Source organism: Andrena cerasifolii, chromosome 2, assembly GCF_050908995.1.
Source record: "Andrena cerasifolii isolate SP2316 chromosome 2, iyAndCera1_principal, whole genome shotgun sequence".
Classification (NCBI taxonomy): Eukaryota; Metazoa; Arthropoda; class Insecta; order Hymenoptera; family Andrenidae; genus Andrena; species Andrena cerasifolii.
This window is the reverse complement of record NC_135119.1, coordinates 1303646-1325440: the sequence shown is the minus strand read 5'-3', so window position 1 is coordinate 1325440 and position 21795 is coordinate 1303646. Positions and strand designations below refer to the sequence as shown.

At 37.2% G+C, this 21795-nt stretch overlaps 2 protein-coding genes and 1 long non-coding RNA gene across 5 annotated transcripts; 2 read left to right on the top strand and 1 right to left on the bottom strand.

The window, feature by feature from the left end:
- The first annotated feature begins 17 nt into the window (after positions 1 to 17).
- LOC143378567 (uncharacterized) lies at positions 18 to 5793 on the top strand. The gene is made up of 2 exons (XR_013088297.1): positions 18 to 385; positions 5699 to 5793. It is a non-coding gene; the product is annotated as an uncharacterized LOC143378567 (long non-coding RNA).
- A 687-nt stretch (positions 5794 to 6480) lies between these two features.
- Positions 6481 to 15509, top strand: Reps (RALBP1 associated Eps domain containing). Of its 3 annotated transcripts, none has more exons than XM_076807162.1 (5): positions 6481 to 7000; positions 9348 to 10632; positions 10722 to 10786; positions 13100 to 13202; positions 13301 to 15509. In XM_076807162.1, the coding sequence occupies exons 1-5, from the start codon at positions 6827 to 6829 to the stop codon at positions 13483 to 13485; spliced, it is 1812 nt and encodes a 603-aa protein (XP_076663277.1). In that variant the 5' UTR covers positions 6481 to 6826; the 3' UTR covers positions 13486 to 15509. The 3 variants fall into 3 exon arrangements, with proteins under 3 accessions (XP_076663277.1, XP_076663276.1, XP_076663278.1); XM_076807161.1 differs by having other exon boundaries at positions 6482 to 7000; positions 12995 to 13202; XM_076807163.1 differs by lacking the exon at positions 6481 to 7000 and adding an exon at positions 7097 to 7160 and having other exon boundaries at positions 12995 to 13202.
- Positions 15059 to 20491, bottom strand: LOC143366258 (glyceraldehyde-3-phosphate dehydrogenase 1). Its single transcript, XM_076807164.1, has 5 exons — positions 20360 to 20491; positions 16967 to 17066; positions 16648 to 16887; positions 16309 to 16563; positions 15059 to 16026 (listed from the first exon to the last, which is right to left on the bottom strand). Exons 2-5 carry the CDS (start codon positions 17042 to 17044, stop codon positions 15598 to 15600), a joined length of 1002 nt encoding a protein of 333 aa, XP_076663279.1. The 5' UTR covers positions 17045 to 17066; positions 20360 to 20491; the 3' UTR covers positions 15059 to 15597.
- Positions 20492 to 21795: the final 1304 nt, after the last annotated feature.

The following is a 21795-nucleotide window of genomic DNA, read 5'->3' as shown; positions in this document are numbered from 1 at the left end:
AATAAATACGTAGGGTAAGTCCGGTATAGATCGACCACCGCGAGAGTCCGGCCAGTGTTGGTAGTTTAAGCCTGACGCAAGATAGGGCGCTGTGTATCACTGACTCGAAACAAATTAATGAGCTTGTTGTTTATCTCACATTGGCCATTGTTACAAATCCATATTTGAAATATAAGATACAGTTAAGACTTTATGCGAGGCTGAAAGTTTTTAGACCAACTTACAGTGTTGGTGATATTTGAAAAAACAGGTAAGTTTATTTACACTCTTCCGATATTGAGGGATATAATATGCATAAAACTAGGATGTAACACCAACAATACGTATGTATTCGTTTTTAATTTTTTTTGACAAGGTGGTCGATCACTCCCTTGATTATGAGATAGTCCGACCACGTTAAAGGGACCTTCCGGTCTAGACCCCCCAAAAATAGGTGATCTTTAGGAATTAATTAAAGGAAAACTACTGTATATAATTTAATGGGACTTGTTGCATTGTATTAAGGATGTCTTAAATTATAGAAATATATTTTCTGTTTTATAATTAATCATTGCAGACGGTACTAGGGAGTCGTTAAAGTCAAGGCGTCAAAAAATTGATCAAAATCGGTGGGACCTGTATCTCCAAAAGTTATTATCCGATTCGACTGAAACTTTTCTTATTTTGAAGAATATACTTCTGGCTAGGGGGGAAACCAGAAAAAAAATACAAAAAATTGAAAATTTATAATTTTCAAAGGCGTTGAAAGGATGAAAGCTATAGGGAAAAAGTGATTTCAAACTTCAAGTGTCGTTATTTTCTAAAAAAATGTTATTTTTGTAATTTTTTCTGGTATCCCCCTCCCCTAGCCAGAAGTATATTCTTCAAAATAAAGAAAGTTTCAGTCGAATCGGATAATAACTTTTGGAAATACAGGTCCCACCGTTTTCAGTACACTGTTTCGAGAAAAACACGTTTAAAGTTTTACGTGAGTGCCGGGTGTCCTGTTGTTGCCCATGCATTTACCGCTACTCAAATGCCTATAACTTCGGGAATTTTACGAATCTCAACAAATCCTATTAAACACGTATTCCTAAAAGATTGAACATTCGAAAAATAAAATAAAAAAAAAATCGACTTTTAGACCTGAACCTCCCCTTAAGGGGGCCGTCTCCGCGGGCCTTTGAATGTGTGAGTACGCTCACACAAGCTAGGAAAAGCGTGCACGTATACGCGTGTAGTAAGCAAATCGTAAATTACAACTTTCGTCCTGGAATCGGCCCGAAGGAAGTTTTTGCGGGTACAGTTGCCTTCAGTAGACATCTGTGCAGGGTGGTCTGGTGCGTTTGAACGCTAATAAGCACCCCACTTTGAAATAATAATGAATTTATGACTCGAAAACTGTCCGAATGAAGCTTCAAGGCTTCTCCGTTGGTGGCGCTAATGGTGCACTGCAGCCATGTAGCACCAGCGTGACGTGTAGGCAGGGCCGACGCGAGGTTAGCTGGCGCCCTTGTGCAAAAAAAATTTTGTTGTCCCCAATTTTTTGCACTTGTTTTCTATTTAATATATTTAAAAGAATTACATTTATATTTAGTTTATGTGAGGTGTTAGATTCCTTTATTATTAAGCGTACGATCTAGTTTTTTTAGCGTCCCATTCGGCTGGCGCCCTTGTGCGGCGCATGGTTCCGCCGGGCCTGCGTATACGCGATGTAGTAAGCAAACCGTAAATTACAACTTTCGTCCTGGAATCGGCACGGTGGACGTTTTTGCGGGTTTAGTTGCCTTCAGTAGACTTTCGTGCAGGGTGGTCTGGTCCGTTTGAACGCTAATAAGCACCGTACGTTGAAATAATAATGAATTTATGAATCGTGTACTCAGGACAGCCCGAAAAATGACAGAATGAAGCTTCAAGGTTTCTCCGTCACCGGCGTTGATGGTATATTCGTGCCTTGTACCATCAAAACCGGTGGAAGTCCAATCTAGCCGATAAATGTAGGAAAGACATAGTTGCCGAGACGTATCGAGAGTCGAATCGCGCTGTTGCCGCATTTCCCCTATCAATATTTTTCCATCAAGGAGGCTTGAATGAATCACGGCGAAGCAGTTGGAGAACAGAGATGGGCAAAGATAATATCTGGATAAAGTCAAATAAAAGATACTACAGTATTGTCTCATGAAACGAGAGCGAGCAAGAGGCACTGAAAGCGAGCGAGGGTGGTGCGAGATAGACGACGAGATGTTGTTTGTCTCGCTCCGTCTTTCGGACGCCTGACACTCCGTCCTCTCCGTGCGCGATCGTCGCGCAGGCAAAGCGTTCCATCTCGCTCCCCCTATCAGCTAAAAAGAAGCGAGAAACGAACACTGAGAATTAGGGCTCTGCTCGCGATACGAGCTAAACGCCGCGCCGGTCCCGACCAGCGAGGATTTGGGCTGTTCGGCGGCGCACAGTGGGGCATTTGGGGTCGAAACACGGCACTAAGTCCTTTTACAAAAATATCGCTAAACTGCAAATTTTCTTTTACAGGTAGTTGATTGCAGGTATTGGATTGATTTATTGTAATCACTATAACTTGATTAGAAACAAAAAATATATAAAAAAATGTTCTGTTAAACGATTTCGTCAAAAAGGCACTAACAACTAAAAAATACTTCTAGTGTTGTGCTACAATTTCGATGGTGTTTTTCAACTTTAAATAAAAACGTGGTTCAGGATATTTCATAACAGAATATGAATCAATTTAGTATAGCCTCAAGTGTCGAAATGAATTTGTTGCGAGATATCCTGCTCCACGATTTTATGTGAAAATACACCATCGAAATTGTAGTATAAGAAAATAATTATTTTTTAGTTTTTAATGCATTTTTCATAAAATCGTTTATTATAAATTTTTTAATATACTTTTTCTAGTTTTTAGTGTTTGTGGATTTACATTACTCTTATTGCTGTACGCAGTTTAACAGTTTGCTTGAAGAATGGTTGATTTATTGTTATGGGTTATTATTTCTTGGTGACTAGGTAATTTTTTCACCCACTCGGAGTTTTTTCATAATTTTGTATTGTCAACCAAACTACGCACCTCTGCAAAGTTTCGAGGGAATTGGATGGTTGGAAGTGGTTTAAAATTGAGTTTCCAGATTTGAATCAAACAAACAAACAAACAGAGGATCGTAGCTAAATAAAATCGTTTAATGGGACATTCCCAAATATCAGTATTGTTAGTACTGAACTCTGGTTTATATTGATAAATTTTTACAACCGTGGAATAACAATTCCGAAGAAAACCATGTACAAAACTATTATTGAAACAGACAATTCTTGTTGATATAAAAGATAATTTGATGTATAGTTAGATGAAAAAAAAGCGGCATATGTTTTTAGAAGAATTACAGCATTCATAAATTTCATTACGATCGGCATGTTACACTTCGGTGATGTACCTTATTCAAATTGTATGCTTTGAATTTGCACATAGATTATACAAAGTATTGCATCGTTCTATGTATAAATAAATACTAAATTAGTATTGTTTCATTGACATGTTTCCTAACTTCACTACTCAACCTCTCTATCTTTCAATAGTGCTATCCTCCTTTACGTTCAGCAAGGCTCTGATGCTAGACGCAGGAATTGGCGGGCTCCAGCTACAGCTGATGCACGAGGAAACACCTACAGCGGTGGTTATGTGTGCGTGACTGACGCACCGCAGTTCCTCACACATAACCACCGCTCCTGTCGATGTTCCCCCCTCCATCAGCGGTACATGGAGCCCGGCGATCGCTGCCTAGACGCAGCTCTCGTGCCGTATTCCTCCAAGCTTCTCAATAGAAGGAGCTGTGGAAACAGCGCGGCAGAGACGGAGACAACAGAACATGCGGCAACTATGCTGTCAAAAATTCGTCTACGTAGAGTACCGGTAGATGTCACCATTGTACAACTTCTTTTTACCGACCGCAGTAGTTTCATTAGGGTCCGTCTGTTTACAAGGGCACTTCGATCGATTCGGACCATAACAAAAAGGAGACGGCCCCCTTAATGCGGGACAATCCGAGCACATTAGTTAAATATACAGTGTAACTACCTCGAAAAATACGAATGATACGAAAAATTGATTCAGACGAAAGTTGTAGGATGTGGATGGGGGCATAACATGTTCGTATTTTTTATTTCTTATTCTTGTAACTGACATCGAAACGTTTTCTAAACACAACCTACACGTGTCCTGTTTACTGTATTCGATAATATTGTTATAGATTAACAAATGCCTAAGATTTATAAAAGAAAAAGTGATAGGAGAGCTAAATGGAATGGCAACTGCTTAAAAATAGCAATAGAATGCGTTGGAAATGGTAGTATGGGTGTAAATGCAGCCGCTCGAAATTTTTCAATTCCTAAATCAACCCTAACATTTCACCAATTTCAAAAACAAGTGCGACAGTGGTTCTAAAAAAACGCGGTACGCAGCTTGCAACCATTCTGAGTAGATCAGAACACATTAGGGCACAGAAGGGCAAAAGAAATGTAAAGAAACACACGAACTCTTCAATTCCTAAGAAGAAACGCCAAAAACAGTTAAAAGAATCTTCAGATTCAAGGAGCGACAGTCCCATTTTTCAAGAGAGTGATATGTCGTTAGAAGAGTGAGACGAAAACGAATGTGCGAGATGCGGAGAAAATTATTTTGAAACCTCGAAAAGCGACGATTGGGTTAAATGTATGCGCTGCAGCCGTTGGTTTCAGGGCCGTTCCTGGCGGGGGTGCAAAAGGTGCCCCTGCACTTGGGCGGCCAAACTTATGGGCGGCCGCAGGCCGTTTATTATATGTAAAGTTTTGACTAATAAGAATAATAATCGAAACTCTTTTGCATGATAACTGTTTAAAATTATGTATATACAGTGGCGGACGAATGAAAGTTTACAACTTTTAAAATCGCATAACTTTTTTAGAATTAGTCCAAACGACATGGATTTTTTTTTTAGAAGCTAGAAAGATTAGTTTGCAAATTAGATGTGTTTCGTCGTTTTGAAAAAAATGCAATTGGTCGGTATAGCAACAAAAATAGCAAAGGTTGTTATTTAAACTTTTTTTGAGCCTGTAATGAAAATTCAACAAAACCCGTTTGTAGATTGAAGTAAGTTGTATACATGCCTAAAATTTTATTAAAATCGGTTAACGTTGCTCTGAGCTAGAAACCTTTAAAGATCGCAGAATAAGGTCGAAAATCGCTGATTTCGGGAATGCCCGCGATTCTCGACCTTATTCTATACAACTTACTTCAATCTACAAACGGATTTTTTTAATTTTCATTACAGGCTCAAAGAAAACGTTTAAAAATCAACCTTTACTATTTTTGTTGCTATTCCGAATAAAACGACGAAAACTTCACTTAGCAAACTAATCCTTCTAGCTTCTCAAAAAAACTCATGTCGTTTGGACCAATTCTAAAAAAGTTGTAAACTTTCTTTCATCCGTCACTGTATAGATATTAAAGTAAACACTTTAAATTAGTAAGGGCGGCCATATTGTTTTTGCACCTCGGCGGCCAAAACCCAGGTACAGCCCTGGTTGGTTTCATAATAGATGCTCCAAGTACGAGAATTTTTGCGATTTATGTGGAAAACTATAGAAGAAATAAAATATCAATTAATTTACTCGTGTATTATACTTTTTATAAGTTACACTTTTTGTTATTTTTCAAGGTCGATCTGACCAGTAGTGGGTGGACGGTCTAACCCCGACATGCGGGTGAGACCGACCAGTTGCAGTGCCAATGATTTTGGTTGAAAATGAAAATAAATATTTGAAATTATCGCACACTATAATTTATATATACCCTAAATTGTTTGGGCTTCGTTTTACATTGCACAAAACGACAAGAATGTGAAAAACAACGATGCTACAATTTCTTTTTCAAAAAGTGGTCGAACTCTCCCGGACTTAGGGTAAACCAACCAGTGAATGACCGAATTGTTGAATCTATGGACCTTTGAGGTTAATACTTGAATATATTTGTGTATAACAACAAAACAATTGTTAAAATTGCATTTAAATTTATTTTTCTTGAAATTTCTATAAAAATAATTACTTATTCTTATCGTATTTAAAAAAAAAATTATAAAATGCAAAACGTGTAGAAGCCCAGTAAATGACCGGATACTTTTAATAGGAATTGTACTTTTAATGTTTGCTTAATACGCGTAACTAAAAATATAGGATATTAAAAGTGCAACTACACTCCATTTATAAACATATAATAATGTTTAAATTTATAATTGACATTTATTTGCCTAATGGTCATTCACTGGTATGCGGTCAATTACTGGTTGCTTTACCCTACAATATATGAAAAAGTTGAAAGTCCCGCGTTATCCCCGTGGAACGGAGCATGCGCAATATGAGCGTTACCATGGCCAAAGTTAATGCGCACCTACCGTAGAAATGTCAGTAGGTAAGTACGCATGTATGCACATATATGTAATACGGTGCGAATAGTATATACGTATAGATTATAGCAATGTCAAACGCCGAAGGAAGGGAAAGATGGCGGTCGAGCGGTAATTTTGCGATGCATGGGATATAGGTAGTTTGTAAACGTTGTGTCTCATGTTCCTTATCGTGCGATGTAATCACATTGATTGCGACCGTCCCGTGAAGCAGACCGTTTCAAAAACGGCAGTACAACTGCAACAAAGAAAGAAGGAGGAAACCGGGGGAAGAGAGCAAGATCGAGGGTTTGGGTGAGGGCGAGGGAAAGGGGGGACAAGAGTGCAGAAAGAGAACGGACCCAGTTTATACGTAACGAGTGTTGAAGCGGTTCATTGCTCCGCTCTGACTTGTCGCCAAGATGGATTGGGACTCGATTACGATGGCAAACCTTCACCTGTCGATCACCGAACACCAATACTACGAAGATATTTTCAGTTATTGTTGCGAAAATCCTGACACCGAGAGTGTGTCGGTGATTAAAATTGCCGAGCTGCTACACGCGGCGAATTTATCAGCAGTTGTCACGATGAAGGTAAATTACGTCTACTCGTTATGTTTAGCCTGTCAGCTGTTGGTTCTCTCTCGCTCCCGCAATATAAATATTCAGACGATTAGAATACATCAACGTTTAATTACATCGCGGTGGGCGTTTGATGTGTCATGATGTCGGCAAATTACGGGAACTCGAAAAGGTTAGGTCTAAGCAATGATCACAAGCGGATTATAAATTTGGTCGTTGAGTGAGAAATCAAACGACACAAACGGTCATTGCACTGTACATATCTTTAAATGAAAAATAGATTGAACTGGAAGCAGGGATTACGAATATCGTAATCACCTGTGCAGCGGCGCTACCGCGATTAAATGCACATACGTATGTGTACATGAGGTAAAGGCATCAGTAGTTGGCCATGTATCAGTAGTTGACCACTTTCCCGAAAAATCGTGAAAAATAAGGTTTTCAGGGCGGTATTCATAGTCGCTACTTATTCTTAAGCAAATGCGTAAGCATGCGGCATCCTCTACTAACCTAGTAGCTAGTAAAGGATGCCGAATGCTTAAGCATTTGCTTAAGAATAAGTAGCGACTATGAATACCGGCCTTCGAAGTGACGATCTTTTGAAAAAAGTGCAGTTGACGTGCCAAGACATCTACCGACTAAGATCTAAAACACGCAAGTGTGAAGTACATTACGAATAGTATTGAGGAACGTTTATTTACATCAAAGTTAGTAGTGTGTTCTTATATCGTTATTTCCTTAATGATTTTGTTAAGAACAGGTGTATGCTTCAGGTAAAAAAAATTCGAAAGTTATTAACTCTTTGGGACTGAACTCTTCACTTGTTAAACTCTCGCAGTGTTCTATATTTCATAAATGCATCGTTTTTGTTATACTAACCTCATAAACACATAGTTTGCGGGGTTGTCAAGTAATAATAACTCTAGTCATTCTAATTGTTTCTAGAAGTCGACAGGATAGTCAATTTACTAACTATGTATATATTGTTAATGGTTTTTGAGGTCGCTGATTCCGAACCCGACAGGATTTATAAAATTAATTTATTTAAACGATTTGTTTAACAAATTATATTGTAAACGTTTTAGAATAAATAAAACAATTTCGGAGATTTATACATGTTTGTTTATTTATTTCCCCCGCAGAACACGATTCTATATGTACCAAAACGTGTAATTTTGCGATCATTTGTTTAAACAAAGTGTTTAAACAAATTAATTTTACAAATCCTATATCGGATTCGGAATCAGCGATTTTAAAAATCACTAATATATATACAACTTTTTCGTGCATTTACCCAGCTTCTTTCAATTTCAGTTTCTTTTTAGTTCTAACTTGTTCTAAATTATTGACAATAAACGATGCTTAAGACGATTACCTACGTCATTGCCTTAATTCTCTTTCTAGTATAGGTGGTCAATTACTGACCAACATAGGGTTAGCTACTAGTGTTTTCATTTTCAACGATGGTCAACTTCTGAAGCTGTTACTGAACTTTGAAAAATGGTTCTAAAATTTATATAACATAACTTTTTTAAAAAATCGTTTTCATTACATAATTTAGAAAGCTTAAAGAGCATCTGTATGCAGCGCACCCCATATTGTAACACAGGTTGTCGCTACTGGGTCAAAAATATCCAAAATTGAAAAGTAAAAAATCACGGTTTCAGAATATCTTTTTTTTAACTTTGTAATTTTTATGTTCAAGTAGGGTCTTAAGAATCAAACAAAATTTATGAAATATCTTAAAATCTTTATTAAAGTTCATTAAAAAATTGTAACAAAAACACTCAGTCTTCATATTTTCGCAACTAGCGCCTCTGTGGTAAATTTTACCCAGTAGCACCTCCCGCCAAGTTAAGGACAGAGCAAGTAGTTACTGTTTACTTGAAGGATTTCTCTTAACTGGTCAACTACTGGTGCCTTTACTTTACATCGTATCAATTGTCAACATCGATTAACACTTTTGTACTCGTGTCTTTACAGCAGATTTGTAACAGATTTCCAATAAAGCGTGCACCAATGAAAACAAACCTATTCTCCAGCCAGATTAAAACGATTAATAGTATTTGATAATATTTAGGGTATGTAGTTGCGTGTTAGGTCTGAGTGATACATACATATTTACATTAAAGAATAATGATTGCCAGTGTCTTTTTATTGACATTTAAAGTATCACAAATGCAAAACAACAGTTGGAACTTTGAAATATGGTATTAGAAAATTGTTTCAGCTCAGATGCTTAATGTGAAATTCCATGTTGGACTAAAACACTTGGATTGAATTGTCAGTGAAAGCAAGGATGGATTATGTAAACGTAATCGCAATTGTCATTGGCAAAATGGATTTTTATGGTTTGTAGATTTTGGACCTCTGCTTTGGAATTGATGCGGCGTATATTGGCACACATCTTGGGAAGAAACAATTTTATGGGCTACTGAAGCTCGTGGCAGCTCATCAAGCAGGGCTTACTATTCGTGAGGACTTGATTACCATACCTTTGGATATTATACCATTGCCGAAGTTTACTTGGCCCACATCAGGGGATGAAGATGGCAGAAGAAGTTCTGAATCAAACCAGGCTGTGAAAGGTCAACGCCATGCTCCTGAGAGTACTACAGAAAGTGAAAGCGAAGCAGAGTCTCCGAGAGAAACTGGTGGCAGTACCGATTCACCAACACCGACAAATAGTGTAATACAAGACAGAAACAACGATATAAGTGGTGATACGATATTAAACTCCGTATCTGGAGATTGGCAGGGATTATTGGTATCTGAGGAACAAAGACAGTTGTTAGGAACTGAAGAAGAAAGTTCAGAACGTCATAGCAGTGACGAAGGTGACGGAGACGGTGATGGTTCGGGATTTCCACCGGAAGAAGTATGGATAATTAGTGACGAGCAACGTGAATATTATACCGCCCAGTTTGCACAGCTACAGCTTGATCCTGATGGACTTTTGCACGGTCCTATAGCCAGGACATTCTTTAAGAAGTCTGCACTTCCATTAAGGGAACTTAGTCGAATCTGGCAGCTGGCAGATGTAACCAGGGATGGGGCATTGAGTTTACAAGAATTTTTTGTGGCAATGCATCTTGTTGTTTTACGAAGAAATCATGTCCCTCTACCTGATTTTTTACCTCCACCTTTATTAATCCCATTGCTTAAACAAAAGACTGGTCCACCTCCACCACCTGTTCCGCCAGCTACAACCACCCAGAAAGACCCACCTAATTCCATGGGTACTCGGGAAAAAAATAAAGAGTGGACAAAATTTGTGGACTCACCGACTGGAACGAGCAGTTCCCTCACTAGCCCAGGTCTGCAATTAGTCAATTTTGATTTCCAAAAGTCTGCTGTTGAAAGAGATCCTAAGATTCTGCATCCTGTACCGTTGCGTTTAACGCCTGAAGCAGCTATTCTTGCTTCCGGAGCAAACGGTAACAGTAATAGCTGCACTACATTAGGAGATGACGATCTCCAACACACTGCAACTGCATTGATGCAACGACCTATCATAAAAAAACCACCTCCACCTCCCGAAGAAGCTATTATTGTTACTCCAAAGAAGGAACCACCGCCTCCACCACCACCCAGACCATACAGAACACATGCAAGAAGTTCTAGTCTTGATCTTAATAAATTAGGTATATGTTGCTACCAATACTCTGCGATACTTATCATCTGTGGCTGTGAAAGCAAAGTTTTACGCTTCAAACTGTGCGCGTTCTTGTAGGGAAAAATGGTCAAAGTTTCCTTGGAGCACCTCCACTAGTTCCACCAAGAATCTCTCCTGGAATCGTAAGTATTATTATTTACGTTTTAAACCATTCATGTATTGAGATAGAAAATTAAAATTATTAAGTTTAATTGACTTATGTTTAATTGAGCTGCTTCTTACCCATATTCACGGTAGATATTTCAGCTATTTTACATATTATACTGATAATGAGTGTCAATTTTTAATTATTCTTTGTCAAAATTTCTTACAATCATTAATCATGTCGAAAACCATTTCAAATCGAAGTGATTTGAAAAAGACATTGCGATGTACATATGTAGATAGAACTTGTTTATAGGTAGACACATTTAGGGCATTTGCAACAAAACAAAGGTAATAACACATTAGTCTGGATCATTTAGATTCATTTTTCTAATTAGTATAGAACGTCTAAACGAGTACATATGTATGTACATTGCACATATGTTACTGGAGCCACAGTTAAGAATTTCAAAAGTATTCATGTAAAAATCTACTGTTGTATTGTAAAATGTATGTATTGTAGTTGCGAGTACAGCATATTTATAAACATAGGACAGTTTTAAAATATGTATTCTTTAAGATTTCTTTGCCTTTCTCTAGTACTTCTCAAAGATGTCGACTCATATTCAGACAGTAAGCCCCGTTACGCACTTGCAACAAGTTGCCGGCAACTTGGTCGACAAGAGACCAGAAACCTTTGTTGCTCGCTGCGACTAAGTGCGTACGAACTCATATATCTCCGTGTAGCTCGTGGTTGTCAGCGACCTGGTCGCCGGCAAGTTGTCGCAAGTGCGTAACGTGGCTAAGGCCCGGTGCAGACGAGCGGTTTGCGTCAGTTTACCGATGCGGCAACCTTCCGCGCGCCTTTTAGCAGAGCATATATTTATATGAAGCAGTTCATACGGGACGCTAAGTTGTGTGGCTAGTAGGCGGTATATTTGCGTTCGTTTTGGCGAACGCACGTATTGCTTCACCGCGAATGAACTGCTGCAAACCGCTCGTCTGCACCGGGCCTAAAGATGCTTTTGGCCCCGTTACGCACATGCGACAAGTTGCCGTCAACTTGGTCGACAAGAGACCAGAACTCAGACCTCATATATCCCCGTGTACCTCGTGGTCGTCGGCGACCTGGTCGCCGGCAACTTGTCGCAAGTGCGTAACGGGACTAAGTTCTTATAAAGATCATGTGGTATGACACCCTTAGCCCCGTTACGCACTTGCGACAAATTGCCGGCGACCAGGTCGCCGACGACCACGAGGTACACGGGGATATATGAGTTCGTACGCACTTGGTCGCGGCGACCGAGTCACTGGCAACCACGGATACGTGGGTGACGCACGGGAGACCAAGTGGTCGCGGCGACCAACGAGGTGCCTCGATTCCAATGCACGCGTTCACACGACCAGCGACTTTGTTGGCGACCACAAACTTATTTTCCAAATTAAATCTCGAAAGGCAATTTGGGACTTGTCATATAATGAAAACTCCAATCGTGACATTTAAAGAAACAATAAGAAGAAATGGTGCATTTATTTGAGAATGAGAAAACCAGTAAGCAATAGGATGCACCCAATATCGCCTCTTCTTTTTCTTTTCTTTTCAATGTACTTCATAATTACAACAATCTCCTCGACGTCCATTCTGTTTTTGGTGCTTTCTACGAAACGGATAGGTATCTAGTTGCTCGGTCTGGTCGGTTCGTTTGGTTGCCCGAATTTTGGTCTCTCGGCAACCAAGTTGCCAGCGAATGGTCGCAAGTGCGTAACGGGGCTTAGACTTCTTGTATGATTATTCAAAAAACAAATTTATATAAAAAAGAATCTGCCACTTCTGATAACTTGAAGTGGGTGATATGTAACATCCGTTAACACACTTTTAACCAGTATTTAAAGTGATTGAATAAATCATTATGTACCAAGAGTAAAGACAACAACAAGCTCAGTATACATATAAATAGCAATTGGTAAAATGACTTTGAATGATCTTGTCCTACTGTAAGTGTTGATTTTTCTTTTCTGAACCTACAGTTTTACATAAGAAGATACATCATGTATAAGTAATGTTATCTTCAAATCTTGCCTTCTCTTGTCTGAAGCATTCTTTTAATATTACTAATAATATTGAATAATATCGCTGCGAATCGATTAAAATGGGGCACCCATTATAAGATTTTATGAATTCGGAAAATTACAAAACAGATACAATTGTTACATAAAGAAAACTTTGTCGTGTATCTGCACTACAGACTTCGCCTCGAAAATTGGTTGGTCAAAAGAGTGAGGGAGAGGGACAAAAGATGTTAAGTGAAAATCAAGGTTTTGTTGCTGATTTTTCTCACTTTTCTCCAAAGAGCGAACTACCTGAAAATCTACCTTTGGAAAGCGTTACCCCCCAATCACAACAATTCACTGGTGTCTGTGGTGCATTTCATATTTATAGAAAACCGAGTCCAAGTAAGATTCTTATCCTTCCTGTACTTAATCTTTACAAAACTCGTGCAAATTTCAAAACAATTTACCGTCCTATGATGTGTTTTTGTTTTCCTTTTCAGAACGGGAAGGAGGAGAAGAAGATACACCTAAGGACGAGATAGTAGAATCAAAAAAGTTAACGTTACAAGAATTACGAGAGAAGAACGCCGAACTGCGATTAGTCTGCGAAGAATTAACACGAGAATTGGCTAGCGCGCTTCAAGAACGTATAAATCTACGCGCGAAACTCTTACTTTTAACATGATGTACTCTGCTATTATTTGTAAACGCTGCAAACTATGAAGTACCGGTTTTTTTCCAAATTCACCGTAAATTCATGTATTTGATATGTCGTACTAGTCTAGAATCTTTCTTTTCTTTCTCACTCCTTTTCTTTTAATTATTATTATCATGATTGAAATCTCGTATATATTCATAATAATTAGCGTAACCGAAAGTGAATATTACTAAACAGATATTAATAAATATCTGTTATTTATAGAAACCATATAAAACAGATATTCAATATGAACTATGTAAAATCTATCAGGAGAGAACTCGTTGATGTATTTCCATTATTGTTAATTGAGATTCGAAGTATCAAATGAAGCGCTGCTATCTTCAGAATACTGATACTTTGTACAAACGTATATCTATGTATTTTTAATACTTCAGTGATATATAGTTTCTTGATACTTACGTATAATACGTGAATGACATTTGATTCGCGAAATAGAGATTTTCACAGTTATTGAAAGTCTGAAAGAAATTTTAAGATAAGATAATTTATGGTTACGCTATTATCTATGTTTTGTCCTCTTTCGCCAGCAATTCCAGTGTGCATTATTAAAAGTGTGAATATAAGTATTATAGCAACAGCTGCCACTCTGTAACGTTCAAATGTTGCAGCATTTTAATGTTCACATTATTTCGAGAACTTATATTTTTTATGCATAGTATTATGCTAAATTGCTAAAGAATAGTTCGTTGTATATTGATGAATTCTGTAAAAGTTAAATGTATACCGAGAAATAATGAAAGCTCGGTGATTATTGTAAACTGCAAAATTATAGAAACATATTGTAAAAACGAGCGATAGATGTTTATTGTTTACGACGACAAAATGAAACTGTATTTTCGTATCGCTGTACAATCAAACTTCTCCCAGCATGACGTATAGCTGAGAATCGGTATTCCTGTAAAAGTGTTACAATGTGTATTTCATTTCGCTATAGTAATTGTACATAGTCAATAGATTTAGAACAAGGAATGAGAGAAAATGAAGTCTGCAGGAACAGAACATTCAGAGAATAAATATACTTCGAAGAAAAATGTTAAATCCTAAATCAATTTACATGTTGTTCTAATTTTGTTTTTCTTTACATATTATTTAATGTATCACTGTTAATCTTCAAATGATATCATATTTGCTATTCTGCTTACACGAATTATATAAACATTTTATTGACATATAGATAATGTTCTTGAGTACATTTTTACTTGGCTGATTATTTTAAGAAGCAACGCTTTAATATTCCTATAAAATATTAATAACGATTCCTTGTGCCATTCAATACGATATTTTAGTATTAATAATGTTACAGCAATTATTGATGACTAAAGAAATAATATTGTCCTATCGTTGAAATTATTTAGGGATAAATGTTTCAATTAACAATTATATAAAAAGACCTTTTTGTAAATGTATAGACATTGTGTAAAAATTATATAAATTTAATTGTTATCTACTTCGTTTATTCGTGTGACCCTGTAAAAATGTAACGATATACATATGCAGATCAACAAACGTTTGGAAATATGTTAAATAAAGCAACCTCTTAGTTTCATAACAGTTTTTATTGGTGTCAATGAATGATAAATAATACTAATGTTACAGAAAGAACTCACAAATATTTTCAATGAATGAATGAATGAATGAATGGAAATTAATTGCATATAACATACATTACTTGTACATATCTAGATAATACGGCACATGAATAGAATAATTTATGTTACATAAATGACTATGTACCTTTCATACACGTATATTGTTTCTATACCAACGTAGGATAGGTTTCATTACGAACAAAAATTCAGATTAAGAAATGTAACGAACTTTACTTTAAAGCCTGTTTTATTTTGTACTGGTTTCGGCCGATGGACGCCTATATAACATTCGTTTCATTATATTATCTGTGCGACAAGAAATGTATGCTAAAGTATCCTTTTTTTTTTTTCATATTTCCAATTTCTGCTTGGAAATCCTATTATTCAATCTGAAGTGTTCATACATACAACGATATGATTGTATGATACACGTCGTACAGAAACATTTATGAATTTATTACACTTGGACGTACCAATGACTGCTCGCTTAGTTGTCCTTTGTTTGCATAAACTTAATCAAATCGATTACACGGCTAGAGTAACCGAATTCGTTGTCGTACCACGATATTAGTTTAACAAAATTGTCGTTCAAAGGTATACCGGCTTTAGCATCGAAAATACTGGAGTGGGTATCACCGATAAAGTCAGAAGATACTACCTCATCCTCTGTATATCCAAGGATTCCTTTCAAAGGTCCTTCGGAAGCTTCCTTTACTTTAGCTTTAATGGCATCATAGGTTGCAGGTTTAGCGAGTCTGACCGTCAAGTCTACAACGGACACATTGTGGACCGGTACACGGAAAGCCATACCAGTCAGTTTTCCATTCAGAGCTGGAATGACTTTACCAACAGCTTTAGCTGCTCCGGTTGCAGCAGGAATAATGTTCTGTGCGGCACCACGTCCATCTCGCCACAACTATTACGTAATCAAAGAAAACCGATTACATGTGACGAATATATCGATTAACATGTAAAAGAGACTAGGATCAGGGGCGGTTTTAGCATACTTGGCACCCCGGGCAAGATTATCATGGCGCCCCTCCAAGGGCACGAAAATCAAATAGCAGAACGGATATAAACGAATAAACGCATACAGCGGCGCCCCTATAGATTTAGCGCCCCGGGCGGTCGCCCTGCCTGCCCCCCCCCCCCCCCCCTCAAAGCCGGCCCTGAGTACGATGAAAAGAAGTTTACATACTTTGCCAGAAGGTCCATCAACAGTCTTCTGAGTAGCAGTGATGGCGTGTACAGTAGTCATAAGACCCTCAACGATTTCAAAGTTATCATGAATAACTTTAGCAAGAGGAGCCAAACAATTGGTAGTGCATGAAGCGTTGGAAACAACCTTATCGCTTGGATTGTATGAATCCAGGTTAACACCAACAACATACATGGGTGCATCAGCTGATGGTGCAGATATAACGACCTTCTTAGCACCACCTTCCAGATGAGCCTGTAAAGATAATAAAAAAAAAACTTTAATTATAAATCTGTCTAGCGGTGAGATGCATAATTAAATAGATAGAGTTTTACGTACAGAAGCCTTATCTATGGTAGTGAAAACACCAGTCGACTCTATAACATATTCAGCACCAGCTTTCCCCCATGGAATAGATTTTGGATCACGTTCGCTGAATACAGCAATTTTATTGCCATTGACAACTAAGCAACCATTTTCAGCTTTAATTTCTCCCTTGAATCTGCCATGAGTGGAATCATATTTGAACATGTACACCATGTAGTCCAAGCCAATGAAAGGGTCATTGATGGCAACAACCTATTGAAATCATAATCGGAATAATTAATAATTGACATGAAAATGATGAAATCTATAACACTATGAAATTAGCATATACCTGACCGCCGCGTTCAAGGGAAGCCCTAAGTACGAGACGACCAATACGGCCGAATCCGTTAATTCCGATTTTGCTCATGTCGTCTTCTGATTCTTGACAACTGGAAAAAAAAACGAATTCATTTTTGGCACCGTAGTTTTAAATCAGTAAACACACCTTGACGGCAATAAATTAATTTTTGTGGTATGGGTATAAACGTTTGATGAAAAACGGGCGAAAATAACTTCGTTACTGCTGTTTGCTGAGAAGTAGGAACGCAAAGGATTCGAGGGGAATGGGGGTTAAGGTAAATGTACCTACAGTGGCTCACAGCCATAATCGTACACTCTTTAAAATCGCATAATTTTTTTAAAATTAATCCAAACGACTTGAGTTTTTTTTTAGAAGCTAGAAGGATTAGTTTGCTAAGTGACATGATTCGTCGTTTTGAAAAAAAATAGCAAAAAAAAATAGAAAAGGACGTTTTTCAACTTTTTTTTTTGTAAGCCAGTAATGAAAATTCAAAAAACCCGTTTGTAGATTGAAGTAAGTTGAGCTATAAATGCTTAAAATCGCAGGATAAGGTCGAGAATCGCGGAAATTCCCAAAATCAATTGTTTCGATTAATCTTAAAAAAGTTATGCGATTTTAAGAATAATGTATTTTGAATTAGAAAAAAATTCGTTAACCTTCAAAATCTAACGTAACATAACAAAATATTGAATAATCAAATGAATGACACTTTGTACCAATTACTGTGTACCCAATACTGCTAGTAAGCACAGGGCCGACGCGTGGATGGTTGGCGCCCCCAAATTTGACACCTGTTTTCTATTTAATATGTTTTGTCTTTACGGGGTACAATCAAAATAATAATTACATTTACATTTTGTTTATGTGGAAGTTGAATTCCTTTATTATTAAGCGTGCGATATAGTTTTTTAGGACCCCCTTCGGCTGGCACCCTCATGCGGCGTATAACTTGCATAATGGTTCCGCCGCCCCTGGATGGGTATTCTGGTCTAGCTCGCGAATTTCATTACTATTTTTCAGAATTTTTATGGGCAATCAAAATCAGTATAGTACACAACATTTCTTTCTAAAATTTTAATCGTCTTTTTAACGATATTTGCAAATTTTCTTGTCACGAAAAAATTAATTATACTTGTACGTAGTTAGGTTAGGTTCAGTTTGGCCGGTGACTACCGGTGACACGCGCCGCAGTATTACGGACACGCATGCTGAATTTTATGCCGCAGTATTCGGCTCCTCCTCCGTTTCAATGTACCTAATGCTGCCCGCTTAATATTTTTACTAAGAAAGCAAGAAAAGTAAATAATAAAGAAACTTTTTCCAAGTTCATCTAAAAGCAAGATGGTGGATGTACAATCATTTGAATACCAGTCCGTTGGTAGTCGAGACAGAAGAAAAATGGCCCGTCCTGTACCTTTTGCGAAGATCGTTTTTTTTAAATCCTTCGATTATAAAAATAGAAGAATGATTGAAAAATGTTTTTGTTTCTTCAACTAGAATACATTCTTATTGAATTGTAGAAATTTTTTAAGTACGAACAATTTAGTTTCACGTATTTTAATCTTAGTGGAGAAAAATACCGAAGTAATAGGTACACCCGCAGTAATGGGTACATTTACCCTACATCACTCGCATTGGCTCCCACCGCCTGTGTCCCGTTCGCTTACTTTGTTTTCGGCGACGTGTAATGTCGGCAAATACGTGTTCCCTACCTTTACGATTGTGTTAGAGAATGTGGGCCTATAGGGATGTAAAGGGGCGTTTTGACGTGACACTAAAGTTATGACATTCGCTGTCGTGACACTGTATTACAGCGTGAATCAAATCATTCTTTTAATTCGATTCGAAAAACATGCCAACGGTCAGACTCTCTCGCACGCACGGTCGCCTTTCAGTAGCCGCTCGGAAGCAAAGTTATAATGCGCGATCTGTGCCAATACTACTAATTCGTTTTCCCACTTATAATTTCGTATTGGTAATGTTTATTAACTATCGTTTCCACGTCAAGAAACATTATAGAAATGAATGGCTTTTCTTAATTTACATGCACATGCATAATTATAGTACACAACTTTTTAAAATTCGTGGTACACTAAGTACTTTAGTATTAGTAGGGTACCTATTGGCTTTTATACATCCTTTCAATTGTGTTTCGTCGAAAGCAATCGTAACGTTGCAATTAAATCATTACGAATAAATTATGTATTTGCACTGTCGGAATTATAGAACTGCTTGAAAATTGAAAAATTTATTGTACTTTAGATATTCGTGTAATAAGATTTACTATGTTCTCAAAGGTCAACCAAGGTCAACACGTTTGCTATATAGACAATGTCCTTCAACTTGCCTTTGAGGGTGAGCGTGACCTTTTTCACGTAAGAACAACCGAAGTACATGTTATCAATAGATTTACTATTAATTTGTAATTTGCTAACTAGAGGATACGTTTTATATTCAATATAGTGAGCAGTCATTCGAATGTGACATATGTATAATCGACCTGACGTAATAGTGCTTGATAAAAATGACAATAGCAGGATGTATACTATATTCTATAAGAATATATATACCTATGTTAACGCTTTATCGAGACTTTTGCAAATTAAACATTAATAATTGTAATTGAAAATGAAACCGAAATTAAAACAGCAGGCACTAATAATTTTTAATTGAAAAATGGGAACTACATTTTCGAGATGTTTATAAATAAATTAAAATCTGTAATTAATTATGAAATATAAAAACTTTTGTTTTGTTTTTAAAATTCAGTCACAAATTATTACAAAACTGTAACTTATGTATGAAGATTGTTATTATCACAGCAAACAATAATTATTACATATAAAATCATTAAAATCGAGCGATTGCTGTATAGAGGCCTTTTTAAGTAATTTGTATTGTATATTTATCAAAAAAGTTGGGATAATAGGTCAGTTGCATTTCACGGTGTCATTGCATACAAGAGTGTGCAACAAATAGAATGAAATAAAATTTTCTCAAGTGTAGGTAGTGACTCCTCGCCGGGGGACAAACTCGTTCATAGAAAGAATTTATCCGTGCACGTTTTCTCGAAGATTCTCTGCAATATAGTTAAACTAACTAATATATGAATTATTGTATGAAGATACTTATTCCGAATGACGTCATATTAACCGGTAAGACCGATATGTACATACATACGGGCACATGCAACGTAATTCCAGATATAAGAGCAGAATAATTCTTGCCTTCTAATTTCTTATTAAGGAATGCCAGCACGACAATGGAGGAGCGTAGTTTATTGAACCAAACAAACCGAAGTACACAATGAAAAACTGTTAATTCTGCGGGTAAATGAAAAGAAGATCAACTGGAGCAGAGTTGAAACTTGATGATACTTACGTGAAAAACGATCCGCACGCTACGATTACCACAGAAGTAGTGTCATTTGAAGGGCAGAAAACAGTAATATAACTGGCATCAGCAAAGGTGTGTGCGTGGTAACCGTTTTTACTCTCGTGCGCATTCGGCTGTACTCGGATCACGTGACATGTGGTCTTATCGACGTGTCTATAACATTGATATACACGGAAAGATGCTGCACCGTTGGGAATGGTGCTCGAAAAGTGAGCACCGTCGGCGACGATGCCAGCACCCTCCGTGACGGGGCCACCACCGTAAAAACCGGTGCTGGGCCCATTCACGGCGCTGTTCAGCACCAAAAGCATTCACAATGGTGTCCAGCACCGAAGATATCGGTGCTGAGCACCGTTCACAATGGTGTTCTTGATGAACGCGCACTGAAATCATCGATGCATTGCTATCTTACATCTTTGTTTTCCATGTTTGCTATTGCAGACTGTTAAAAATGTGTTTTCTTCAAAAGAAACTGAAGGAGTATAATTAAACACTATCAATAATGTTGAGTCAAGTATTGTACTCAATTGAAGCACAGAATTAGCTCAAATTTGTAGGAGTATTATTATAGGATATAATAATTGATTATGTATACATTTGGCACTATTAATTTTTCGAAACCTAAATAGATTTTAGATAAACTAATATTTATCTAACAAGTAGATAAAATTAAAATATCTATGTTATTAAACCTTATCACTCAAATTAAATATCATTAAATATCTATGTTACTAAAATAGTAACTTTTCATGATTAATAAAGATTAATAAATATACTTAGATACGCATCACGGTTTACTGGGTATTCAAGAAAGTGTATGTGTGCATATGCGTATATGGATAGACCTCATAAATTATTATAACAGTAAAAGTTTAAATAAAATGATATGAATATAGGTTAGATTTGCATTCGAAATTCACATTCGTTAAAAGCATATTTGGAACTTGTTTTTTAGCCAGATTATAATGTGGCTTATTCTTAGCTTATTAATTGAACTATTTATTAATAAGCCAACCAGATAGATCCATTAATTTTCATACACGAATTCAACGGTGCAGACCTTGTTCCGTGTACCACCGTGTACCATGCGCGCATCGAAAACGACGAATGGCGAACATGGTGTTGTGGGGCCTGCTGGAGAATTCTGATGGTTTGAGGGAATTTCTATGTGGTCCGGTGTCCGTGGAGCTCTGATGAACCGAATAAAGCTTATTAAACTGAACTAGATTAAATTATTGAATATTAACCGGAACTATTAAGAAACGAAATAAAGATATTTAAAGATTGATCAAAGGTTGGACGTTTGTGCTTTAACAACGTCAGTGATGAATTGCGAGGCGAAGAAACAAGCTCCTTCGTACGTTCGTTCCTGTTTTTTAATCAATACATTGTTTTCCGAGCGATAAGGAAGGAGGCGAAGA